This window comes from Chrysemys picta, chromosome 23, assembly GCF_011386835.1.
Source record: "Chrysemys picta bellii isolate R12L10 chromosome 23, ASM1138683v2, whole genome shotgun sequence".
Lineage (NCBI taxonomy): Eukaryota > Metazoa > Chordata > Testudines > Emydidae > Chrysemys > Chrysemys picta.
The window spans coordinates 11,694,527-11,719,774 of NC_088813.1; the positions used below are offsets into that span (position 1 = coordinate 11,694,527).

Genomic DNA, 25,248 nt, shown 5'->3' on the forward strand with positions numbered 1-25,248 from the left:
GCGGGTGGATTGGCTATTCTAGAGAACACACTGTCTCTCTCTGTGACCACCTACTGCTCGTACTCCCAGGTGGACCAGGCATTAGAAGTACAAAAGAGCAGGGAGAGAAGCAAGCGAGCAGAAAATTGAAGCATGTTGGAAGACAATTTAGGTACAAGGAGAACAAAAACTAGAAGGGAAGGGGGGGGGAATCAGAGGCACAGAGAGATGTAGAGAAGCAGTTTTCTCCCCCACTACTCGCTGTCTTTCACAGCCACAATTGTATACAGAAGTGTAAAATATCATTAGTGTTTACTTTGTCATCAATCATCATGCCACATGGCAGGAAAGTAGATTTCCCCCCCACCCCACCCCGGGTTGGATTTTTTCATGTCAATTTTGCAAGGTATGTACATACACACATCACACGGCTAGAGTCAAGCTGAAAAAAATGTGTGGGCCTATAAACACACACACATACACACACACAGCGCTTTGCTGCTGACTTACTTGGGGAAGACATGTTACCTGGCGTGCCTCTGTTTCGCCATCTATAAAATGAGGCTCATGACACTTTATGGTGGGCAAAATTTTCAAAAGCACCAAAGGGCGGGATTCACAAAAGGATTTATGGCACTTAACGCCCACTGGTTCAGTAGGAGTTAAACACTTAAAGACCCTTGTGAATGCCACTCTATGTGCCTAATTCACTCTTGAAAATGAGACTTGGGCTTACCAATCACTCTATGGCGAAGCTGATAGTTTTACCCGGTAACTGGGTGAAGCACCTTTGATGACGGGCAGTGCAAAGCATCGCTGCTTTCCCATTGGCTATTAGCCTTCACGGTAAGCCGTGTTTCCTAGTGGTCAGCCTACATTTTCTCTGCCCCCCCTTCATCCTCTGTGCTCCTAGATTATTTATACCCAGGGACTTCCCATGGCCCCAAAATAATTCCTTCCTCCTTGTAACCTAAACCAGTCACATGTTCATCAGTGGCTCCCCTGTCCCCCCATGTGCCCTGAGCTATGGCTCCGCTTCAGTCAGAGGTGTGACTGGAGCATGTGCAGATGTCCCCAAGCTACCTAGCACCAAGAACAATGGCAGGGAAGCCGCTGCAGCAGCGTGGGTATGTACTTGAGTGGCTAGCCAATGCTGCTGCAGCCTGAGCTGCCGTGGCTTCACCGCACTGCTGCTCACTGTTGGTTTTGGCTCTCGCTCGATCCAAGCTAGCGCTGGTATGTTGACACGTGCTGCAGTCACATCTCCCCAGTGAAGGCCGGCTCCTGTGTCCTAGACTGTTCCTGCTCGGCAGGGGATCAGGTCCGGTGGGAATGGTGCAGGCCCCGAAAGGCAGCGAGTTTGGGTTGCCCAGCCCTCCTGGGACAGATAGCGGCTCTTCGGTGAGGATGCAGAACTTTCCTCCCCGCACCAGAGACATGCCTCCCTTCTGCTGCATGACACAAAGCGTCCCCACGTTTGCTCCTCGCGAGCCGGCATCTCCCGCTGCTGACCTGCTAGGGCTTTGGTGCTGTTAATAAGCAGGTATTTGGTACCGCGCTTGTCCTTTCTCTCCTCAACTCCAGAAAAGGCCTATATTGGCTCCCAAGCTGGTGGGACACTCTGTCACTTGGGCTCAGTTGCTACACGGCTTTGAAAGCTGGTTTGTCTGAAGCTTGGCAAAAGCAGGGGGGTTGGGGGGGGCTTTAAAAACGTGCATATTGCCCTGGCACAATTAACTAACGGGGTGTATTGCTGGCCTGCTCCTCCACACAATCCCGATGCCAGAACGAGCCCAACTACGAGACAGTGCCATTAGCAATCAGGGCTTTGACCTCTCCATGGCTTTTAGTTAATACACATTCCACGCTTCCCCAATCTCCCATCCAAAACACTGACATTTCCGCTGGGCGATTGGGTCAGATTTTGGAGTAGTTGGGCACTCGGTTCAATCTTACAATGGTTAAATTCTTACATCTAAATGGGCTTATTCAGTTAGTGCAGCAGCTGGTGTGATTTCGAGAAGAAAATAAACATTTCCTTCAAATATTTTGATTGGCAACTGGACAACTGAAATACTCAAGCTCAAATTGCCAGGGTCTAAAAAGCAAAGGGGCTGGACGGCTAGAAACCAAGTTAAGCCATCGTAAATTTGCAGATGCAAAGCGTTGCAGATGGGTGTTTTAGATGCAGTGGATTGTGTGTGTGTGTGTGTGTTAGATGCAGTCGATTGTGTGTCGGTGTGGGTGGGTGTGAGAGAGAGTTTAAAAAGCAGCTCTGATTTCAAACGGAGTGAAGGGCTGGTGAGGAGACTGTAACTACATGGTACTAACTCTGACTTTCCTGGCATGCGCCTAGCTGGTTGTGCAAATGGTATGTTCACTCGAGATTGCCCCTTGATCGCTTGTCTAATGTGACAGAAGGTTCCTTTGCTGTTGCAATAGGTGGTTATGGAACACGTTAATACAGCTGTTTTATTTGGAACTTGCCAAGGCTGTTATGATTCAGAACGTCAAGGGTGATTCTTCTGAGAGCAGACTAGGAACTCAGGCAAGATGAACATCCTTCCAAATTCCATTAGAGGACAATAATGCCCAGCAAATACGTAGGGAAAATTTTTAGTTTGGTGACGAATTACAGTTAATCGTTTGCTAACTAATTGTGCTTATTAATTGTGTAAAACTTCAGGCTGCTGTTGTTTGGTTTGTTCTTTTGGGATAGAGTTGGTTGAATGCTGCAGGAACACAGGTTCATCATTATACGTACGACAGCAGTGCCTAGAGACCGCAACTGAGAGCGGGTCCCTGTTGTGCTAGGCGCTGTCCATACACATACTTGGAGAGCGTTCCCGCCACACAGAGCTCACAGTCTAAACAGGCGAGACCGACTCTGGATGGGGGAAATAAAATATTATTCTTATCTCCATTTTACGGGGGAAACTGAGGCAGAGGGGGACTAAGTAATGTGTTCACAGTGACGCAAAGAGGCGGTAGCAGAGTTGGGAACTGAATCCAGATCTCTTGGACGGTGTCTTTGCCACAAGACCATCTTTTAAAAAAACAACAAGGAGTCTGGTGGCACCTTAAAGACTAACAGATTTATTTGGGCATAAGCTTTCGTGAGTAAAAACCTCACTTCTTTGGAGGTTTTTACTCACGAAAGCTTATGCCCAAATAAATCTGTTAGTCTTTAAGGTGCCACCAGACTCCTTGTTGTTTTTGTAGATACAGACTAACACGGCTACCCCCGATACTTAAGACCATCTTTTGTCGCCACTTGCAACCTGTATGTCATTGTGTAAAGTGTCTGGAATGGGGTCTGTGTGCACCACTGCCCTCTAGTGGACAGAATGTCAGGTCTCGTCCAGGTGTTGATCACTTTGCAGTGATATTGTCATCTGAGGCCTGATATAAAAGCGCCTATTGCTTCACAAAGAGATGTTCACCCAGCATGGGAGAGCTGCAGTTTTGTAGCTGAAGGTCCTTTGGTCAAGTCCAAGTGGGGCCAGATTATAACTTTCCAATGTGAAAATAGGAACATTCTCTCCAAAGTGGCCCAAACATACACCTCAATCGTAAATCGCAGTAACTGACGGCTGAGTGCCGCATGGCATCGGTCCACAGGGCTGCCTGTGCAAAGGAGATCTGGCGCCAAACGCTGCAGCGTGGGAAGAGCATCTAGGCACTGGACTGATTCAGTCTCAGGGTGGGCTCTGGGTGCTATCCACAGGGCTGTCTAGCCACATGACGCATGCCAGGCTTATGGGCTGGCTCTGACCTTGGCTAACACGCCACGGGTTGAACAGGAGCCTGTCAGGATGAAAGGCAGGAGCTGCTACACCTGGCGCTCCAGAGGCAAGGTTCCCTAGGCAGGGGCCGGAACGTACCAGCTCATATTATCCGGGGAACCTGTAGCACACGGTCACCAGTGTGTTACGCCGGCATTGCTTTAGCTTCACTAAACAACCCCCACTTCTGTCGTTCATTCAGCAGCTGCAGTTTTGATGTCCTGGGGCAGGGTTTGGCTATCACTGTGGGGCAGTGAGCTGTAGGTACTATAGACACATGTCTCTCGGTGAGGGACAAAAAGCTTCAATCATTAAGGCCTGGCGGGTAATGCCTTTCCCCTCGGAAAACCTGAGCTTAAAGCCCTTCGGTGCACCACCTTCCACTCAGCGTTTGTATTAACGCCTTGTTGGAATGAGTGCTATCACAGCCGGAAAGGCCCGACGATATCTAATTGTACGCGTGGCTATGCAAAGCGGGGCCTTGCCCGTTCCGGGAGTGCAGGCTGCGGGCTCCCAAGCAGTCGGGGATATTCTGTGGGAGTGCTAATCCGCAGCACACCCGTTCTGATCCCTGGGAGGTTGTTCTACAACCCAACTGTGGCTATAAATAGAACTAACACTGTTATTCAGCACACCAGGAAACTTTTTCCCGTCCCTCCAGCCTGTCAACCTCCCCCGTCTGCCCTGTTTGGGCAGATCTGCCATAAGGATCTGCCATAAGGATATTTCCCACTTTCCCGTTGGCTTCGAGGCTGTGTAAAGTGTCTACAGCTCCAGGATGGAGCCATTTCTCTGCCTTTCTATTAGAAAGGTGGGTGGGACGGGGGGAGTGGGGACTCAGAACACAAAGGCTGCCATTATACGGAGAGGTGGTGTGGTGTTCCGTGGCCACTGTTTGGATTTTCCTGGCAGGACAAAGCCCCCAGAGATGAAGGATGAGAATTGAAAAACAAACAATCAGGGCAAGTTTTACTGCTGCTCTGTAAAAGCTGAAACCTTCTTCCAGGTAAGATGTTAAACCCAGGGCCTGACCACTGTTTGCGAGCGTGATGTTAGCACAAGTCTCCTGGCTAACTTCCAGCATGGGGAGTTAGGTCCAGCCCCTCCTATTCCTCCCAAAGTTTCAGATGGCCAAGATATTTGTCTTCACTTCCTGCCTTTAAACCGCTCTGCGCTGTGGCACGCCAGCACTGAGGTGGCTGTATTTCGGTGGTCAGAGGTATATAGCTATAGACTATTAGAGGCGTAGGTGTGTTGCAGCGAACCTGCAAAGTGTACACTGTAGTTTACGTTGACTCAGGATGAGACTCATACCACTACTTAACATGCAAAGACTCAACACTACTGAGCCTGCATTCTGCATAGAGGGCAGCATACTGCTCCTGGTTTAATTCCATTGCATCTGGCTCAGGGCCGGTGCAAGGACGTTTCGCGCCCTAGGCGAAACTTCCACCTTGCGCCCCCCCCTCCAGCCCTGCGGCAGCTCCCCGCCCCCCCTCCGTCCTGCCCCCCCCCCCCCGCGGCAACTCCTCTCCCCCGGGGAGCCGTGCGGCAGCTCCCCACCCCAGCTCACCTCTGCTCCGCCTCCTCCCTGAGCACGCCGCCCCCGCTCTAATTCTCCTCCTCTCCCAGGCTTGCGGCGCCAAACAGCTGATTGGCGCCGCAAGTCTGGGAGGCGGGAGAAGTGGAGCGGCGATGGTGCGTTCGGGGAGGGGGCGAAGGAACGCTGTAAAAAAAAATTGGGGGCACCGCTTTTTGGCACCCCCAAATCTTGGCGCCCTAGGCAACCGCCTAGGGTGCCTTAATGATAGCACCGGCCCTGATCTGGCTCATTATCTCTGTGTCACCGGCTTGTTCTGAGGTGTAAGCGCTGACACCTGGAAAGCTAGCCGGATTCACACGCCGTAGAAGGAGTTTCCATAGACCTAGCCATGTCCTTTTGCACAGAGCTCCCTGCACAGGGCCTGTAATTAACACTTTGATACTGTTGCGTCTAAATAGTAGCAAGTGTGGATTGCCAAGTGTTGCAAGTACAGACCAATAAAAAGTTGGCTTAAAAATAACCCCCTTTTGAGTGTATTATAGAGGCAAAGGGAAATGTGCCCTGAGAACTTATGTTTTATTTCAATTTGCTTTTTATGGAATGTTATTTATGGGCATATGAAACATAATGAAGGAAAGTAATTGCCTCTTGGCTCAGCTGTTGGGACGTAGCTTGGTGCGGTCTGCTCACCATTTAATGTGAGAGAGTCATCATCGGTATTGACCCATCGTGTGAAGCTGAATTCCCAGGGATGGGCCTAACCCTGGGAGAAATGTAGCAAATTTGGAGACTGCTTCCCTGAGAACGTGACAAAAGAGGCCAAAGATTACAAATGAAATGGCATGTGCAGGAAGCAATGCGGAGGCCGGGCTGTGATTCAATAGGTGGTGCTCTTCACCTTATCACGGAACGGCTCTGTTCCTTTTATGCAGCCGTGCCATCTTCTTGTGTTGGGAACTTATCAGGTGTCAAAAGCTAAGCAGGTCTAGACAGCCCAAAGTTTGGATGGGAGATCTCCAAGCAACACCTAGGCACATGAGGAAGGGCTGTTGGTGCTTCACGTCTCTTTTGTGGATTCATGGCTTCCTGGGAGGATATTGTGCTGCTAGAGATCCTGCCTTTAGGATGAGATGTCAAGTGAAGGTCCTTCCGTCATTTGCAGTGGTTAACAATCGGACAGTGCCTCTCCCAGCAGCATAAGGGTGTTAGCCAGGAGATACCGGACAAATTCCAACATGAGTCATTCCTTTCTTCTGCCCTAAGAGCCTATTGCATTCATGGTAGGACAGGGCCCTCTTCTTCACTTCCTGTCCCAAACTGCTGAGTAACATTGCCGGGCTGTATTTTGGTGGTGGATGGACGGAGTTTGTTCTGCTTTACAATATATACATATAATTTTGTAAAGCATTTTGGGTTGAAAAAGCACCATCTAGGTTGGGCTTTATTAATTATCCTCACATCTAAGAAAAAGGCAGAGTAACTACGCTGCACTTCACATCCACCCCTGGGGAGTCTCATCTATTTGCTCCCCTTTAAACTAAGTCTCCACTCCTACCCACTTGCAAGGATCTCACTGTTATAATTCTTCTTCTGATAGAAAGCTACAGGCCAGCTCTGATTGTGGTCTGTAGCTTTAGACCAGCTACTTAGACCAGTATAAATCAGGAGTGAAGCCTTAAAAGTCAGTAGAGTCACACCAGTATAAGGAAGATCAGAAACACAGCTTCTAACTGTATTATTTCCCTCTGCCTAATCCAGTGACATGTCATTCTTTGGCATTCAGGAAGCTCATGTCTTAGGGATACAGTGCAACCTACAAAGCGCCCTCTCTGTATAGCCATGTATGGAGACGGATCCCACCACTTGTCTTTTGTCATTACAGAAAAAAGCTACCGTAAAAAACTACAGTATTCTGGTCTAGGGACGGACAAAGAGCAGCCCGGGTTGACCCAATGGGGCAGATTCAGAGCTGGTGTCAGGGGGTGCCACTCCATTGAAATCAATGGTGCTAGTCAGCCTGTGGCTCGGGCTGGGACTCTAAGGTCACGTTGCATGGAGACCATGGATCTGAGGAGAGCTGCTCTGCACCGTAGTCTCAGGCGAAGGTGGTGTTTTGAATAGGGCTGAGGGAAGCCCCTTTCTTGTACCTCCCTTGGCCAGCTCCATTCTCCTGCTGCTGCTTGGTTAGACCAGGAATAATCCAAGAGCCCAGAAGTGGAGAGGCTGGGAAGACGTCTTGCCCACTGTACAGCGTGACCCACCGGCAGGGGCTGGGAGGTTGTAACTATAATAATAAATGGAGATATCCTATTTCCTAGAGCTGGAAGGGACCTTGAAAGGTCACTGAGTCCAGCCCCCTGCCTTCGCTAGCAGGACCAAGTACTGATTTTGCCCCAGATCCCTAAGTGGCCCCCTCAAGGATTGAACTGACAACCCTGGGTATAGCAGGCCAATGCTCAAACCACTGAGCTATCCCTCCCTTACAAGAACAGAGCATTGGCCCACCAGCAGCTTTCACAGTTGGGTCAAGAACCATGAGGCTAAACCTTGCCCTCCCCCGCAATGAACTGCAGGAAGGTCAACATAGGGTGGGCAACGCTAGGCCCTTGTGCGCGTAGGCTTTGCAGTGACTCATACCACCTAGGGGTATAGGCTCATCTTTGCTTTGTAGCAGGTCCCCCATGCCCAGAGATGTGCTGGAATCCAGGGGGAAATGACACAGAACTTAAGGCACATTCATGAGAAGGCCCAGTGCTCCCCTGGGAAACATGCCACCTTGGACTCCCTTTCCTAGCTTGGTCTGCCTGGGAAATCCTTTGGGTTTGCAGTGGTGAAGGGTGGCTCCATATCTCCTTGACCTCCCCCCAAACAGACGGGGGCTGCCCCAATGTCTGAGGGCATTAGAGAGGACGCCACTTTATATTGGCCTCCCTGCCCCTCCATCTGACTTTTGGCCAGAAGAACCAAGTTTTCCACTCTTTATCCCAACAGAGGCAAAAAGCAGCAGGGACGTGGTGGCTCAGCATGGGAGCTTTCAGCTGTGTGTTTATCAGCTCCATCCCCTGATGCTATCAGCATGGACAGGCCACCCACACGAAGGCTTAACGACCTGGCCTAGACTCCGGCTTTCCCTCCCTGGCTCTGTTTGTGCGTGTGTGTACACCAAGGGGGCCTGACTGACTGGCTCGGGGACTGGCTGTCTGGGGCCCTGTGCCGGTTTATTTGCTACACAGCCCACGCAATGGCTAAACAATTTTTTTGTGTTTATAGCTTCTTTTTTTTTCTGCTGGAGACGGCTAAACCGCTAGAGAAATACGCTGATCCCCGTTCTTTCGTGGATAAGAAACAACAGCTTTTAGGGCAGGAAACCGGACTGGCCTAAACAAATGACTTTAGGACTTTTTTTAGCTTCCACAACTCTCCTTAACTGCAGATTTAGAATGTGCCTCTTACTGCGAATTTTTTTTCTTGTGCTGGAGACATAAGTACTACAGCACCAACACCAGGCTGTATACCATGCTGTAGAGGACTATACAATGCTGTGCAAAGATACCTCACCCATAGAACTCAAAGAGCTTTTACCAAGCACATTATCCCCATTTTATAGATAGGGAAACTGAGGCACGGGGCACTGAAGTAACTTGCACACAATTACTCGGCAGACCAGTGGCAGAGGCAGGCATAGAACCCAGGTTTCCTAAGCCAGTGTCCAATGCTCTAGCCACTAGGTAACACTACTTTGTTACACAACAGCTGATTGGTGTTAGATCCCTACTTTGTGTTTTGTTGTTCACACTCCTAAATTGTTTATTTATGGGGCATAGGTTAGAATTTCTTCAGTTTCACGGACTGATCTGAGTAAAGGCTGTACTCCTTTTGCCATCTAGAAAGGCTAGCGACAGACCTAATGCTGGCTAAGAGGGCTGGTCTGCAGCCAGTTTTTGTATCACTTTTGTACCCGGTTTAGAAACCAATACCGTTAAGTCCGTGCTGTCCCTCAGTGTGGATGCAATCCCTTTATGGAGTCAGCGCAGCCCCATGGTGTGGATGCAGTTCTACCTGTATAAAGGTGTTTAGATCAGTGTGGCTTTTTTCCTGTGGCAGAGGCAGGAATAGACCTTTGGACTTGTTATTCACAGGACCCTGTTTGGCCAAATCACTCACTCTGCGCGTGAAGCGTCAGCCCCAAGTACACCCTAAAGCCGCACCCGTCAGCTGTGGGCTTCGTTTTCCAGCAGGCAAAGCCTAACCAGCCAATGTTCTCTTTTCTTGCAAACAGGCACGTCGGATCTGAGCCCCTTCTCTGACCCACGTCAGTTTGATCGTTCCTTTCCCACGCTGCCGACCCTCGCCGAGACCAGGTTTTCCGACCCCCGGATGCATTACCCTGGCGCGATGTCAGCGACCTTCCCTTACACCGCCACGCCGTCAGCCACGGGGATCAGTGGCATCAGCATGACCAGCATGCCCACCACAACCCGCTTCCACCATACCTACCTTCCGCCACCCTACCCTGGCTCCACCCAGAACCAAAGTGGACCCTTCCAAACCAACCCCTCCCCTTACCATTTGTACTACGGTACGTCGTCCGGATCATACCAGTTCTCCATGGTGGCGGGGGGGGAGCGCTCGCCCACAAGGATGCTGTCCTCCTGCACAAGTGCTTCGGCGGGCAACAACTTAATGAATCCCAACCTTGCCAATCAGAATGATGGAGTGGATGCGGATGGTAGTCACAGTAACTCGCCTACGGCCATGACGACCACCGGGAGGATGGATGAGTCTGTCTGGAGACCCTATTAGGAAGGACTCAAGGAGGCACGTGTAACTTGAACCGAATAAAACGCCCACCAATGTGTTACTCCTGTCAAGCGCGAATAGAGCAAAATGAGGCCTAGCACGGGCCGCCTCCCAATCTGAAGGCAAGTCAGGATCCTTCCTTCATCAATATAGGTAATTGGCAAGCACAGACGGACCAGAGCTGTAAACAGTTCAAGACACACATCCACAAGGCTTGAATTGGTCACTCAGTAAGGTCCCTTTGGTCTCTTTGAAATGGGCGGATTGTATATAGGAGTGTGTGGAATCAGATGTTTGTTAATTGCGCAGCTATGGCTATGTGCAGAATGCCTATCGATCATCTCGCTCTTAATCAAAAAAACCCTGCCCTCCTGCAGAATCATAGGTGTTAGAGAACATTTTAAAAAGGCCCCAGAAATCAGCCAGTCCATCTCTCTGCAAATGCAAGAAGAATGAACTAAGACACCTTAGCCACTCGTCCCCTCTAGAAAAGGGCCTTTAACCACCAAACGAACTCAGTAAGGATACCAGAGCTGCCCGCATCAGCTGAGACGTGAGTCTTGTTTACAGCAAAACAGATGTGACTGGCTCTCGCTGACGCAGTTAAGGCTCAGAAGAACGTTGCTAGCGAGTGAGCAGGTATCAGCCATGTGAACAAGTGCTGTGATATGCTTTTGAAAGTGGTTGTATTGTGATTTTTTGTTTGTTTTTAACAGTAACATGGCTGATTCCCCCCAATCCCCTTCCCATATGTTTACATGAGATGTACTTTTTTACACAATGTGTTTTCCTTTTGTCCTGACATGGACGTTAATTTCTTGCTACTTCTAGTTAGTCTCGATGGTTGCGTCCGAGACGAAGAATGCGTTTGGGACAATCCAGTGTGTGAGGTGCACTTACAAACATGTTTGCTGCAAAGAAGACTCGGAAGCCTTTGGAATAATATGAAATCCAGGATAGCGGCTTCTCCTCTCTCATTTCCAAGTGGCACACAGGCAGCTGTGGCAATACTTAGTATTTATTTTATGGTTCTCTTCCATTTTTACACCCAGAGTGGCTCAACACACCATGCATTTGTGCTTAAAGAAAGGAAATTGTCAGCTGATTCTTAAAGTACTGACTGAGATTTGAATGACCCCTCAATTTTAAATAAAATGTAACTCCCTTTTTTGGGGGGGGTTTAGACAAATGAAATCATAATCTATAGCACCTCTCATCTCAAAGTGCTTAGCATAATTATTCCTCATATCACAACCCCTGTGGTGATTTAAGGCACTATTATTATCCCCATTTTACGGACGGGTAAATTGAGGTAGAGGGATTTGTCTAAGGCCACATTCAGTGGCACTATTGACCCACGCATACCACTGGTAACGGAGCAGCCGCTAGAGGCCTCGTGCTGGGTGCTGCACAGACACATGGTGACCATCCTCCACCGTGACCTTACAACTGAAATAGACAAAGCGCAAGGAAGTAAACAGGGGACATCACACAGTAGCTCTGTGGCAGAGTCGGGGCTAGAACCCAGCATTCCTGGGATCTCCCTGGACCATACTGCCCCTCCGCATTGCTAGCTGACAAAAGTTAGCTCCCTGGCCTTCAAACAGGAATTAGGGCCTGATCCTAACACAACCTTACTCACACTAGTTGTTCCATTGAAGACAATGAGACGACTCCTGTGAATAAAGTACATTTGCCTGTATAACAGTTTGCCACATCAGCCTGCAACTGGGTTGTAAGAACTGCCACACTAGAAAACTGAACGTAGCACACCAGTGGCAGGGGTGGGTGGGACCAGAACCCAGGACGCGTGTGTTGCAATAGCTACTTTAAGCAGAGGGGGTCCTGCTCCCGTGTAGCAGTGAAACATGTACACCCCTGCAAAATGGATACAAAATGCTACTAAACCAAACTGGAAACATTTTCCCTCCACTTAGCGCTGGTGTAAATAACTGTGCATGGCGACGGGCGGTTGAGAGTCAGGGCCTAGGATTCGATTCCCAGTCTTGTTAAATAGGACGGCCCCGTGGGAGTTGGGTGCGTCAGTATCGTTGAGGATCTGAACTAGAGGTCTCCTGTAGTTGTGTAGCCACTTCAGATGAGATGCATTAATAATAATGCTGACGCTTAGTTCTACGTTCATAATAACCCTGTGAGTATTTAACAAAGCAAGTGGCTGGAAGTAAGCATCTGTCTGGCAGGATGATGTAGGCCCAGAACTGCCCCTTTTTTCCCCTTAACCGATTATGAACCTGCTACTACTCAGTGGGGTTTTTTTAAAGTTATCATGAGAATTATTTGGCATCTGGTTGCTTATGTTTGAGTGAGTTAAGGTTGAATTTCAATGAGACCTTGGGTGCCTTTGAAAATCCCATCCTACGCACCACAGCTAAAGCAAAGATGGTTGGCTTGTCAAATCTCAGTGAGTATCTTTCCAGCAATCAAGTGACATATAATGCAGAGAAATTGCACTACCGTTTAAATATGGGATTGAGACATCAAATCATACGCACCTGGATTTAGTTGTAAAGCTGCAATGACCACTCATGGATTTAAAAACTGCACACTCCACTTGCCTTAGCAAACAGCAAGCCCAGGCCTCTTGATTGATATCTGTCTGTCAAACTGGACAATGGCGGCCTGTCTTTTGATGCATTCAAGTTCATCAATACAATATTTCCACTGATAGAAAGCACAAAGAAAATAAGGAATTCTTCATACCAATGTAATGGTGTTCATGGAGTATTTAAAAACCAAAAAAAAAAATAAAAAAAATATTTGCAACTATGTTCCTTTATGACATATTGTCATATGAAGGTGTAAATACAGACACCTCTATTTTATGCAAATGGTCGCAAGACGGGCCAAAAGAATTTGCTTTGCACTATCATTTGCTTTTTAAAAAAAAAATGCACAATCGCTTGTACAGTAAAACCTTTGTCTGGCTTACGAAATATTTAACTGTAAAATCTAATTTTTTTGGTCTTATTTGTTATAATAATATAATTCTTAAATATGTTGAAGGATCCAGTTCTTAATCATGCTTCCTAGACTTGCGTGTGCAGGGTCAAAAACAGAACCAACCAAAAAGTGAGAATAGAAGAAAGCGCTTTCTGTAGCTAAAGATGGCAGAGATGGTTTATTTGTTTTGTTTAAATGGAATTTTATGATGGCCATTGCAAAAATGCTAGTAATACCAAATAATGTGGTTATTCGTGTAATATACCAGCCCTACTTGAAGGTAACTCCCTATATTTAATATGTAGCCCATCTTTTTACCTGTAGCACTTGTCACTGGGGAGGGAGGGGGTCTGCTCCCACTGAAGTCATTAGCAAAGCTCTCTCTGAGGACGATGCTGCTGCTTTTAGCTTCAGTGAGCGCAGGATCGGGCCCCCTCTTCTTAGCCTATCTTGTGAATAGGTGGACTCGAGTTTGTAAGAAGCCATAGCGAAGTGGCCAGTTCTGCTTTTCTATTATAAACGTCGATGTTCTTATCAACTGTACGTGATTATCTTGTCAGGCATCTGTGTAATCATTTTAAGGCCTTTCCACGTGGAATAATAAATGTATGGTTACAAGTCTCCGCGGTGCCTCCCGCCTGTTCGATTTCCTCGTGCTGCTCACCAGTGTTTGTGCAAATACCCAAACTCAATCCCAATGCTTCCCCTGTCCCCAGTGCCTGACACCTGAGGAGCTACAAGCATCTCAGAGACATGAGGTCAGGCAGGGCCGGCTCCAGGCACCAGCTTGGCAAGCTGGTGCTTGGGGCGGCCACTCCGGACAGGGGCGGCAGGTCCAGCTATTCGGCGGCAATTCGGCGGACGGTCCTTAACTCCCGCTCGGAGCGAAGGACCTTCCGCCGAATTGCCGCCGCAGATCGCGATCGCGGCTTTTTTTTTTTTTTTTTTTTTGTGGCTGCTTGGGGCGGCCAAAACCCTGGAGCCGGCCCTGAGGTCAGGTCCTCAGCTCGTCCGCGGCGCGCCACTGACTTCAGCAGAGCTCTGCTGATTTACACGAGCTAGAGATTTGGCCCACTACGGCATTTAACTCACTGTGCCCCTGAGAGGTGCGTCAGGATAATTGGCTCCAGTTTACAGATGGGGAAACTGAGGCACAGAACATCTACTCAGACTGAATTCGCCTTGGAAAGCAGAGGCTGCTCAGCACCGAGTGTGATCAAGCCCTGAGCTCCAGATTGCCAACACACACACACACACACACACACACACACACACACACACACACACACACACACACACTCTCTTACTTTATTTTAAAAGTCCCCTTGGATGGCGTATGTGCAGAGAATGTATGCAGTGGACTAGCTGGCGCGAGAGGGCCTGCACCGAACCTCACACAGGCTTTATGCTCATGTAACGCTGACTCCAATGGCATCAGCCCCGATTCACACCGGTGAGAAAAGAGAATCATGCCCAAGGAAAGGTGCCTGGTGTGGCATAATGCTGAAACCCCCCCCTTTTTCTCTATCACCATCCTCCCAAGAGAACGCATGGGCTGGGGGGTATCCCCTCCATGCCAAACAGCAGCCCCTACTCATTGCCAGAGAGACCAAATCAATCATTTCTCCTGAAACCTGGTTTTTAAGTGACTCTAGCCCATAGCTCAGCTCCACGCAAACTTGCGTGCACCGCAAAAGAGCTGAAATGCCCCAGGCCAGGTAAAGATGGAGTTGCTGAGACAGCTCCATAGCTCAGGTGGAAACTGGCTTCTCGTTAGAGACCTGATTTTTGACCACTCTCTTCGCAGAAGTCGGATGTTTAGATCTTTGTGTTTTAATAACCCACCGGCTCTGGAAATTCCACTGCGCTTCAACAGCAGACAACAATTGGGCCAAGCTCCCAATCTAAAATAAGGTGGTGTAAATCCGGAGCTATTCCACTGAAATCAATGGCATGACTCCAGAGTGACACCAGCAATTCTGCGAACAGAACTCAGCCCATTTATTAATGATACCGCATTAAGTCAATCCGCATGATCGCTGCATTACCGATGGGTAGTAAACTGAGGCATGGCGTGATTGCGGGCCCAATCTAAAGCCTAAAGAAATGAATGGAATGACTCCTACGGACTTCAGCAAAACGTGTAGCCAACGCTCAATGAATTGGCCATGGCTACGCATGGTAGCATGTCAGTTGCAGGAAAATAAATGAATAGATGCCGGGGATGCTGATGCCCAGCAGACTACAGTAACCACTATTCCCACTCCTAGTAAACAAGCACTAAGTCCCTCAGCAGCCACAAACACTGTGTCACAATTACAGCTGAAAAGCAACACCACAGATTGCACTGAAAACTTCTGCCAAGCTTCCTAGGGGCTTGGGCTGCTGCGAACCAGAGCCAACTCCTGCAATTCTTTTTATTTATTATTTTGCAGCACTGCCATGCCTAGATGCCAGCTGGGTGCTGTACAAACACATCTCAAAAAGCCAGGCCCTGCCTGGAGCGCTAAGGCGCTTGCACAAAATTAGGAGCGCGGCATGTGAGAGAGTTCTGATGCTGAGCAATGCTTCAGCTACGCCTTTGCACACGGTTGCATGACGTTAGCCCATGGTTGCATTTAGGGAAAAAACCCCAAAGAAACCACAATAAAAGCTGATATGGGTGAGAACTCAGCTTCACAGCCTCGGCCAACGGAAATGCGTTTCAAGTGAAGCCATAGGCGGAACTGTCTTTTTTTCACAGCTACTGGAAGAGGAAGCACCCAGAGATGAAACTGTTCTTCACAGGAACTTTCCATTCCAAACTGAGCCGAGCGACATGCAGCCCCGTTGAAAGCCATACCGACAAAAAGAGCGAGGGGCCCTTTGTCGTGCTGGCATAGGCTGACCAGACAGCAAGTGTGAAAAATTGGGACAGGGGGTGGGGGGTAATAGGAGCCTATATAAGAAAAAGCCCCCAAGATCGGGACTGTCCCTATAAAATCGGGACATTTGGTCACCCTATGTTGGCATAAAATCACCATCCAATGGCCACGCGAGAGAGACAGCTCCCAAGCAGTATTGAACGCTGCGAACAGTTTTTGCAAAGCTGATGTTGTCTCTAACCTGCCCCCCCCACCTTGAATGGGCTTCATGCAGTTGCTGCAGGTGATCTTTGCAGTCATGCGGGGTTTGTCAGCGTCCTAATGGGAAGCAGCAATTCTAAGGCATGCTGGTTAAACCTGTAGCAGGTGATCATTTTTGGAAGCCTCTGGGCCAAGCCATCCCAATCAGGGTGGGGAAATGAATGACGTCACTAATCAAGTAGATAACAGAGTAGATTGGAATGCTAATAATCTTAGATGTATACAGCACATGTCAGCCAAACACATTAATAGATTCTAAGGCCAGAAAGGACCACTGTCATCAGCTACTCTGACCTCCTCATCATACAAGCCACAGGACTTCCTTGAAATAATTCCGGTTTGATCTTATTAGATCCTGTCACTGCTTATTATTATTTATGTAGGCCCCCCCACGAGATCAGAACCCTCTTGTGGTAGGCAGTATACAGACACGGAGCTAGGATGGGTCTACACCGTTTTTGTACCAATTTAGCTAAACCAGTACGGGGGGAAAAAGATGTACTGTGGTCAGTGCAATCCCCTAGTGTGGGTGTAGTTATACCTCTAGGTGATAAAAAGGGGTTGAACTCATTTGACTACATTGTTTTTTCTATCGATTTAGTTATATCACTGGGCCAGATGAGCAGACAAGCCCTAAGAGACAGACCTTGCTGGGAAGAATTTGCACTCTGAATAGACAAGGCATGGGAGAAAAGGGAGTATAATTATTCCCATTCGATAGTCTGCAGCAGATGAAGGAACTGAATGCAGGTTTCCTGAGTTCCCAGCGTTCCCCCCTCCCCATCTCAAAGTGCTTTTGTACAAACTCTGTATGCTAACTGTATAAATCTACCCTATAGGATCACTTTCCCCATCCCAGAGAGCAAAAGCATCAACTCTTCAGCAGCACACAACAGCGGAGGTTTGGAATGGAGGAAGAACAATCTACCCAACTAAAACTAGAGCAGCCTAAGTCAAGTCCTGGGATGGCGGGTGGAGCCTACCAGAACAACAGAAGGCCAGCCCCCTCAGCTGAGGGAGGGACCCCAGAATTTCAGAGATTGCAGGGGATGATAAATGGAGATGGGGAGTTGCAAATAAGGGATCCAGTGGGGAGAAAGCAGAGACCCCCGGAAAATGCCACTGATCCAAGAAGGCGTCCCAGTGCACCCTGCCTCGAGGAACTCTGCCCAGGTGCAAATATGAGTGAGAGATGGGGAATATGCCGCACAAGGCAGGATATAACTCACTTGAAATTAAATTTGCCCAGGAGCTACTAGGTCATTGTGAAAAGTGCCATCAAACAGTTAAAGTCCCAGGCCATCAGTTTTACATGTCAGCCAACAGACCACACCGTTAGCCATGCAGCCCCCCCAGCATCATGTTGCTGTAATGGGCCATTGTTGACTCAGCCAGAAGACTGTCCCCACTGAACCTCAGACATGCACGTCTCACAGAGGCAGCGTTTCATAGACTCCAAGGCCAGAAGGGACCATTGTCAGCTGTAGAACAGAGGCCATAGAATGTCCCCCAAATAATTCCTAGTGCCCCCGTCTTCTAGAAAAACAGCCAATCTCGATTTAAAAATGGTCAGTGATGAAGAATCCCCCATAACCCTGGGCAAATTAGTCCAATGGTTAATGACCCTCATTGTTAAAAGTTTACGTCTTATTTCCAGTCTGAGTTTGTCTAGCTTCATCTTCCAGCCATTGGCTCCTGTTAGACCTTCCTCTGCAAGCCTGAACAGCCCATTAGTAAATATTTGTTCCCCAATATAGGCTGTAATCGAGTCACCCTTAACCTTCTCTTTGTTAACCTATAGATTCCGCTATTTGAGTCTATCACTCACTATGAGGCAGGTTTTCTAATCCTTTAATCATTCTCATGGCTCTTCTCTGCACCCTCTCCAATTTATCAACATCCTTCTTGAATTGTGGGCACCAGAACTGGACACAATATTCCAGCAGTGGTCGCACCAGTGCCAAATACGGAGTAAAAAAACCCCTCTCTATTCCTACTTGAGATTCCCCTGTTTATGCATCCCAGAATCGCCTTGGCTCTTGTGGCCACAGAGTTACACCAGGAGCTCACATTTATCTGCTTATCCACCACAACCCCCAAATCTTTTTCAGAGTCCCTGCTCTCCAGGGTAGAATTCCCCATTCTGTAAGTATGGCCTACAGTCTTTGTTCCTAGATGTATACATTTACCTGTATTAAAACACATATTGTTTGCTTGTGCCCAATTACCAAAATCTTGTCTTCTTTATTATTTACCACTCCCCCAATTTTTGGGCCATTTTAAACTTTATCTGTGATGAGTCTGTTTTTTTCCAGGTCACTGATAAATAGCATAAGCCCAAGAACCAGTTCCTGTGAGATCCCGCTAGAAATGCACCTAGATAGCTTAGTGGTTTGAGCATTAGCCTGCTTGACCCAGGGTTGTGAGTTCAATCCTTGTGGGGGCCATTTAGGCATATGGGGCAAAAATCTGTTGGCTGATTCAATTGGGGATTGGTCCTGCTTTGAGCAGTGGGTTGGACTAGATGACCTCCTGAGGTCCCATCCATCCCTGATATTCTATGTTCCCTATTTACAATTACATTTTGAGACCTATCAGTTAGCCAGATTTTAATCCATTTAATGTGTGCCAGATTAATTTTATATTGTTCCAGTTTTCTAATCAAAATGTGGTGTGATACCAAGTCAAATTCCTTACAGAGGTCTATGACATCAACATGATGACCTTTCTCACCCAAACTTGTAATCTCATTAAAAAAAAAGATAAGGAAGTTGGTTTGATAGGATCTATTTTTCAACAAACCCATGCCAATTTGCATTAATTACTTTACCCTCCTTTAATTCTTTATTAAATCAAGTCCCATATCAACCATTCCATTATCTTGTTTGGGATTAATGTCAGACTGACAGGCCTATAATTACCCAGGTCATCCCGTTTCCCCTTTTTAAATACTGGCCCAATGTTAACTTTCTTCCAGTCTTCTGGAACTTCCCAGTGCTCCAAGACTTATTGAAAAACAACAACTCATGATTTTATCGCCAGTCTTGTGCTATTGGTTTTCCCTAAATCCCCAGCTCCTGGAGACAAGTGCCTCATTTATACGAGGCACTCTAGTTCATCCATCTTATTATTTAGACTTCTAGCATTAGTATCTAAGCACTAAGAACAGGAGTACTTGTGGCACCGTAGAGACTAACAAATTTATTTGAGCATGTAAATATATATAAATATATATATATAAGCAGTGTCTGCCATTACATGATGTAATTGAATGAGACTCTTTTTCATTGGACTGTTTCTCAGCAGAGCCTGCCCATATTTTATCACTGTGAACAATCAGTCCTCATTTTACTCTACAGACTGTTTCTTTCTGCTCTGAGTCTCCTAGTCCCTTGCTTATTACTGGCATCTCTTAGGCTACGTCTACACCACCCGCCTGAATCGGCGGGTAGAACTCGATCTCTCGGGGATCGAATTATCGCGTCTCGTCGGGACGCGACATTCGATCCCTGAATCGGCGCTTGTACTCCACCAGGGCAGGTAGGATTAAGTGCCGTCGACGGGGGAGCCGCGGATGTCGATTTACCGCCATCCTCACAGCGGGGTAAGTCGGCTCCGATACGTCGAATTCAGCTACGCTATTTGCGTAGCTGAATTTGCGTATCTTAAATCGACCCCCCCTGTAGTGAGGACGTAGCCTTAGGTAAGGGCTATTGTACTCAGCACCTCTCTAGCTCAAGCTCCTACTCACTGATCCGCTGGTGGACAGGCTGAGTGCGCCCCCTAATGGAAGGAAGTGCTTACTGCTCTCCAGATTTCTGAGGCTCCCGCAGTAGAGGCTGCATGCTTAACGCTGAAGGACCATTTCCTTTAGACAACAGTAGGGCTTCTGCCTGCTTGTTGCATGTAGTTTAAGCCACCGCATTTTGTCTTGTGGGGTGAGCGCATGTCTCGGTGCTTTGTGGGAGGTCAGTGCATGACTCAGTGCTTTGCAAGGGTCAGTGCCTGGCTCATTGCTTTGCAAGGGTCAGTGCATTTTAGGGTCAGTGCCTGGCTCAGTGCTTTGTGGGGTCAGTGTGTGTCTCCATGTTTTGGGGGTGAGGGGTCCGTGTGTAGCTGCTCCTGGTTTTATTTGCTTTTACCTGCCCTAGCAGAATGAAGCCAGAGCACAAAGGGCGTGGAACTAAGGGTATGTCTACTGAAGCTTGGCACGTGCTCCCCAACAGGGGCAGACAGACACATGCTAGCGCTGCTCAAGCTAATGCACTAGAGTGACCAGATGGCCCGATTTTATAGGGACAGTCCTGATCTGGGGTTTCTTTTTTATATATAGGCTCCTATTACCCCCCCCACTCCCGTCCTGATTTTTCACACTTGCTGTCTGGTCACCCTATAGTGCACTAAAAATAGCAGTGTAGCTATTTGCCAAGCACATACCCAAGAGGTCCAAGGTGGTAGCCCACGGCTGCCACATATCCCTCGTTACACCACTATTTTTAGTGCATTCGCATGAGCAGAGCTAGCATCTGTCTGTCCACCCGCTCTGGGACGCACAGTCCCGGCTGCAGCGTCGACGTAGCCTCAGGGCTGAACCTCACGGGCCTGGGATGGATTTTTCATGCGTTTGAGGGTGAGGAAAATTCCTGCCTGCCAGGGAAATAAGATTTCCTACACAAAGCAGCGTGTGCACTTGCGCTATCACTCGCTTTCTCCATTCCTTCCTTCCTTCCGTGCCAGCTCGCTCCTTTCTCGCTCTTGTTTCCCGTGTAAGCAGCTCCCAACAGGCCTGACAAACTCATTACACCCAACACACTGCTTTCATGGTATTTAGCCCTAACTGTTGTCATGTGTGGTGGCTGATAAACACTTATGTCCGACTGGCCACATGATATTTAAGGAGATCTGTGCATAGGTACTGAAAATATTGTTTTAAAGTCTGTGTTCTCCATTCACTGAGGAAAGCCTTTGAAGAGCAGGGCGAGTTTATGAAAGCTTGGTTCCTGATGGACTGAAAACCAGCTAGCTCGGCGAAAGACTGAATCCTTGGGGATGGGAGACAGGGGAAATCTACTTTATTATATGGGGGAGGTAACTATTGATAAATGTAGCCCCAGATTTGCATTTTATTTTTTGTTTTATATGTAAACATTTCTGTTTCCAGTATCCGTATTCACTGTCTCTTCATTCTTAGCCTTTGCTAATAAATTTGGGATTGTTTTCTCTATAACTCTAGCTCAGTACTGGGATGTTCTAAAGAACCTGAACCTGAGTTGTACCAGTCAAGCTGGATGGATGCTGTTCCCTCGTGCACCGGTGGTAATCGGGTAGTAATTTCTGAGCGTGCCCGGTGACAAGGTCCGGCTACTACAGGGGGGCAATTCCAGACGGGCTCAGGGCCTGGGGTGCACCTGCTGTTAGCCTGCAAGGCAAAGTGAGGGCTGGCAGAGCCCAAGGGGCTACCGAAGTGCACAAGCAAATCTTTCTCTTGCTGGAGGCAGGGGGATAACAAGGTGACTCGCAGCCCAGGCCACTCTGAGCAAGTGTAACAGACGGTCCGTCTACACTGCAATAAAAAACCCACGGCGCCGAGTCTCAGAGTCCTGGTCAGCTGATTGGGCTTGCGGGGCTAAAAACCGCAGGATCGGGCTAGAGTCTGGGCCCTGAACTCCTCAACCCTCGCAGTGTCTCAAGAGCCCGGGCTGCAGCCCAAGCCCAAACGGCTACACTGCAGTTTTCTAGCCCCACAGCCCAAGCAGCAGCCATGCTGCGGGTCTTTCACGGCAGTGTAGCCACAGCCCGAGATACACCCACCTAGACCCTGCTTCAGGTGCCCGGGATCCCCAGGGAGAGAGCCATTCCGCAGCAAAGGTTCTTGGTGGGAATGGAGCCCATGACTGCGCTTATAAACCACAGAGCATTTTTCTGTGCAAACATGAATCACTTCAACTGTCTGCAGTGGGGGGGGGAGGGGCTGCTATGCAACCCGATTTGCACGTGCATTAGAGGCTGCTAATTCCGCCGCGGGGATGTCCTGTTGTAAAAGCCGGGTTTGAATACTGCCTATTTAGGAGCTAACTGGTGGCAAACATGGAAAATTCATTAAGCGTCTGGGAACGCGTTCTTTTCCACGGCATTCCCATCCACTTACTCAGCCGGACCTCACGCCTTGGGGGAGATTGGTTTTTCATCTGATTCACAGATAGGGCTAAAGAGAGGTTTAGGTTCTCACAGGCTTTCCAAACAAGAGGCAGCCTGTGCCAGAGACAGCCTGGCATTTGCCGCTGCGAAAGGAACGCCAGACACTTTGAACTAGACAGCTAGGGCTGCGTTCTCATCAGCGCTCACCCGCTCCTCAGGGTCAGGCTGTGTCGGCTGGGAGAAAGAACAGCTACTATAAGGAGCCCGGTTGCCAACTTGCGAGGCAGTGCAGTTGTTTCTGAGTCAGCATTGCACTGGAGTGAGGGGCGGGCTCGGCTGCTGGAGGTGGCATCTGCTGCTGGAGACATGAAAGCAAGAACCTGGCAGCTAGTAGCTAATAAAGATAAAAGAACACTTCTTAGGGGAGTATTTATTACTAGTATTATGGTAACCCCTGCACGAGCCAAGTGGTCCCATGGCCATTGTAATGGGTGACCCGGAGCTCGTAATCACATTCTGCTGTCCTCCTACAGTTTCACATGGCTATGGTAATTCTTCTCGTCCTGTCCCAAACTGTTGGGTACAGTTGTTGAGCGCTGTTAGCTGATGGGTTCTGCCTTAGAGGTGGCTGCATTTCAAGAAGCTGGCAAACTTTTGAAGTGTGACCCAGGGCCCGGTGTCGCATAAACCTGGGTTGGTGGCTGGTTTCTGGTGGAAATGAAGTGAAATGCAGTTGTGTTTCAGCTACATTTTTTGTGGGGGGGTGAACCCCCAAATTCAAAGTGAGCCCTTGGGGTATGGAACTGGATAGTATAAACCACGCAGGCTGGAAAACCTGAGCATGGACACCTCACCCCTCAAACGGAAACCATCCCGTCAGGCAGGGGTCTCAGGTAGAAATTCAGTTCCCCCTGGACTTGTCTGTCCCGTCCCAGCGAGTGGCCTGACTCGGAGACTTGTTGAGCAGCTGCAGAAGCTCAGAATGGCTCAGGCTCAAGCCCTGGATGAAGAGACGCCTACAGCCTGTTCAACCAAAACCATTGTAACTAGCATGAAAAAATAACCCTGTTTTATTAACACAGCCACCACCTGCAAAAGCAGAAGCCGTGAAGAGCCGGGGCAAGAGGTTTATAGACCTCTGTGGGACATACACCCAGTGCTAACATTAGGGGTGTCCAGGGTCCTGTTAGAAGGACCCCCTTTCAGGAGAGCTCTATAACCTACATCCCTCCAACCCCTCTCTGCTAGCCATCTCATTGGACGCTTTCAATCTCAGGGAACGTTTCCCAGGGAATAGAAGACAACGCTGGTATCCAGATTCCTGACCAACAATCGTTCTCTTTGTGAAACAGCTTTAAAGGCTCTTGTGAGCCCTATAGGATGAGTATCGGATAGTTGCCTTGCTGTCCCATATGACCACTGTATTACCAACAGCTAATTCATTATTACTTGGGTCACAGTAATCGTATTAGGTGATGGACATTCCCAAAGTAAGAAGCAGAACATGCCTTCTTCACCGACGAGGACAGGCACTGAGTAGGAGAAAAGAGGCATTATCCCTATTTTACAGATGGGGAATGGAGGCACAGAGAAAAGAAGGGTTATATTTTCAAAAGCCCCTAAAGGGTTTAGGAGCTTAAGGTCCATTTTCAAGAGTGAATTAGACCCAGAGCCTCAAAGGCACTTAGAGGCCTAACTCTCATTGGCCTCCGAAGTGACTAAGGGCAAGGTTTTGCAAAGTATTTAGGTTGATTCCAATGGGAGTTAGGCACCCAGATGCTTTTGTAAATCCCACTAGGTGCCTAACTGTAGGCACCTAAATAACCTTTAAAATCAGGCCGTAAGTCACTTTTGAAAATGGGCCTTAGGTTCCCAAGTCACTTGAGCGTAACATTTTCAAGAGTGCCTAGGACAAGGTCACACACGATTCAATGGCAGAACCTGACTTGACCCCAGATCACCCAAGTCCCAGTCTAATGCCTTGACCCCTCCTAAATCCTGCCTCTCTAATTCAAGTCCTGCCTCGCTTTGTGCTACCTTGAGGAATGTGCTACGTAGCCTCTCACTGAAACACGGGTCTTATGCCTTAATGCAGTCAGTCAATCATCGGGAAATGCGTCCTTTGAGAGCGGCCAAACTCTCCCGCCGAAGCTGCCGGTTGTGTAAAACATAACAGAGCGCAGGAATGAGTCTAACACGTGTGACAGCTATTTACAAAGCTGCTGCCCAAGGTCTAGAAACCACAGCTCTAAATTCCCCCGTGCGACATTATGGGCCTTTCTGAACCAGGCTGTCCTTTAATAATTTTGCAACAAAGTCGACTGTGTAACTGTTAATTCCCTGACAGTAGCAAGGCAAATCCAGCTAAGGTGGTTTCTCATGCTGGAGAAACCTACGGAGATTTGGCTGGGTTGCCAGATCAGAAAACACGTAAGACAGTATAAATGAAACTGTCCTGCTGATCCACGAATCTTTGTTCTTGGCTTAATCTACTGACATAAAATTGATGGAAGTGACACATCTTTGGCACCGTGGCCCAGTGTGCTAGAGTAGATACTTGTCTGCATCAAATGATGGAGAATGAAACATCAAAGGGGCGGGCAGGGGAAGATGGAAAACAATTATTCTCATTAACTGTACCTTTGACTCACGTGAGACGATGGGAGAGATAGATGGTTTTAATTAGGAAAACGGGGGCAAGCCAGGGAGAGAAAACACCACACCCACAGGGGAGTGCTTGTGCTTGCCGAACTGCACATGGGCACACACAGGCATGGGCACATGTTTGATACTCACACATCCTTGCACCAGGCGGGCACAGACTAACACACAAATGTAACCACAACCACCCTCTGGGCCAACACCCCAAGGACTGAACCATGGACCTTCAGGGCTAAAAGCATATACGGCTACCAGT

General features: G+C 48.4%; 1 protein-coding gene across 3 annotated transcripts in view; it reads left to right on the forward strand.

The window, feature by feature from the left end:
- The window catches only part of RUNX3 (RUNX family transcription factor 3), a 117,071-nt gene extending 103,380 nt beyond the window's left edge, over positions 1–13,691 (forward strand). For all 3 annotated transcript variants that reach the window (XM_065577309.1, XM_065577310.1, XM_024107658.3), the window contains one exon: positions 9,587–13,691. In XM_065577309.1, the coding sequence (XP_065433381.1) occupies positions 9,587–10,110 (524 nt within the window). In that variant the 3' untranslated portion in view covers positions 10,111–13,691. The remainder of the gene's footprint in view (positions 1–9,586) is intronic.
- Positions 13,692–25,248: the final 11,557 nt, after the last annotated feature.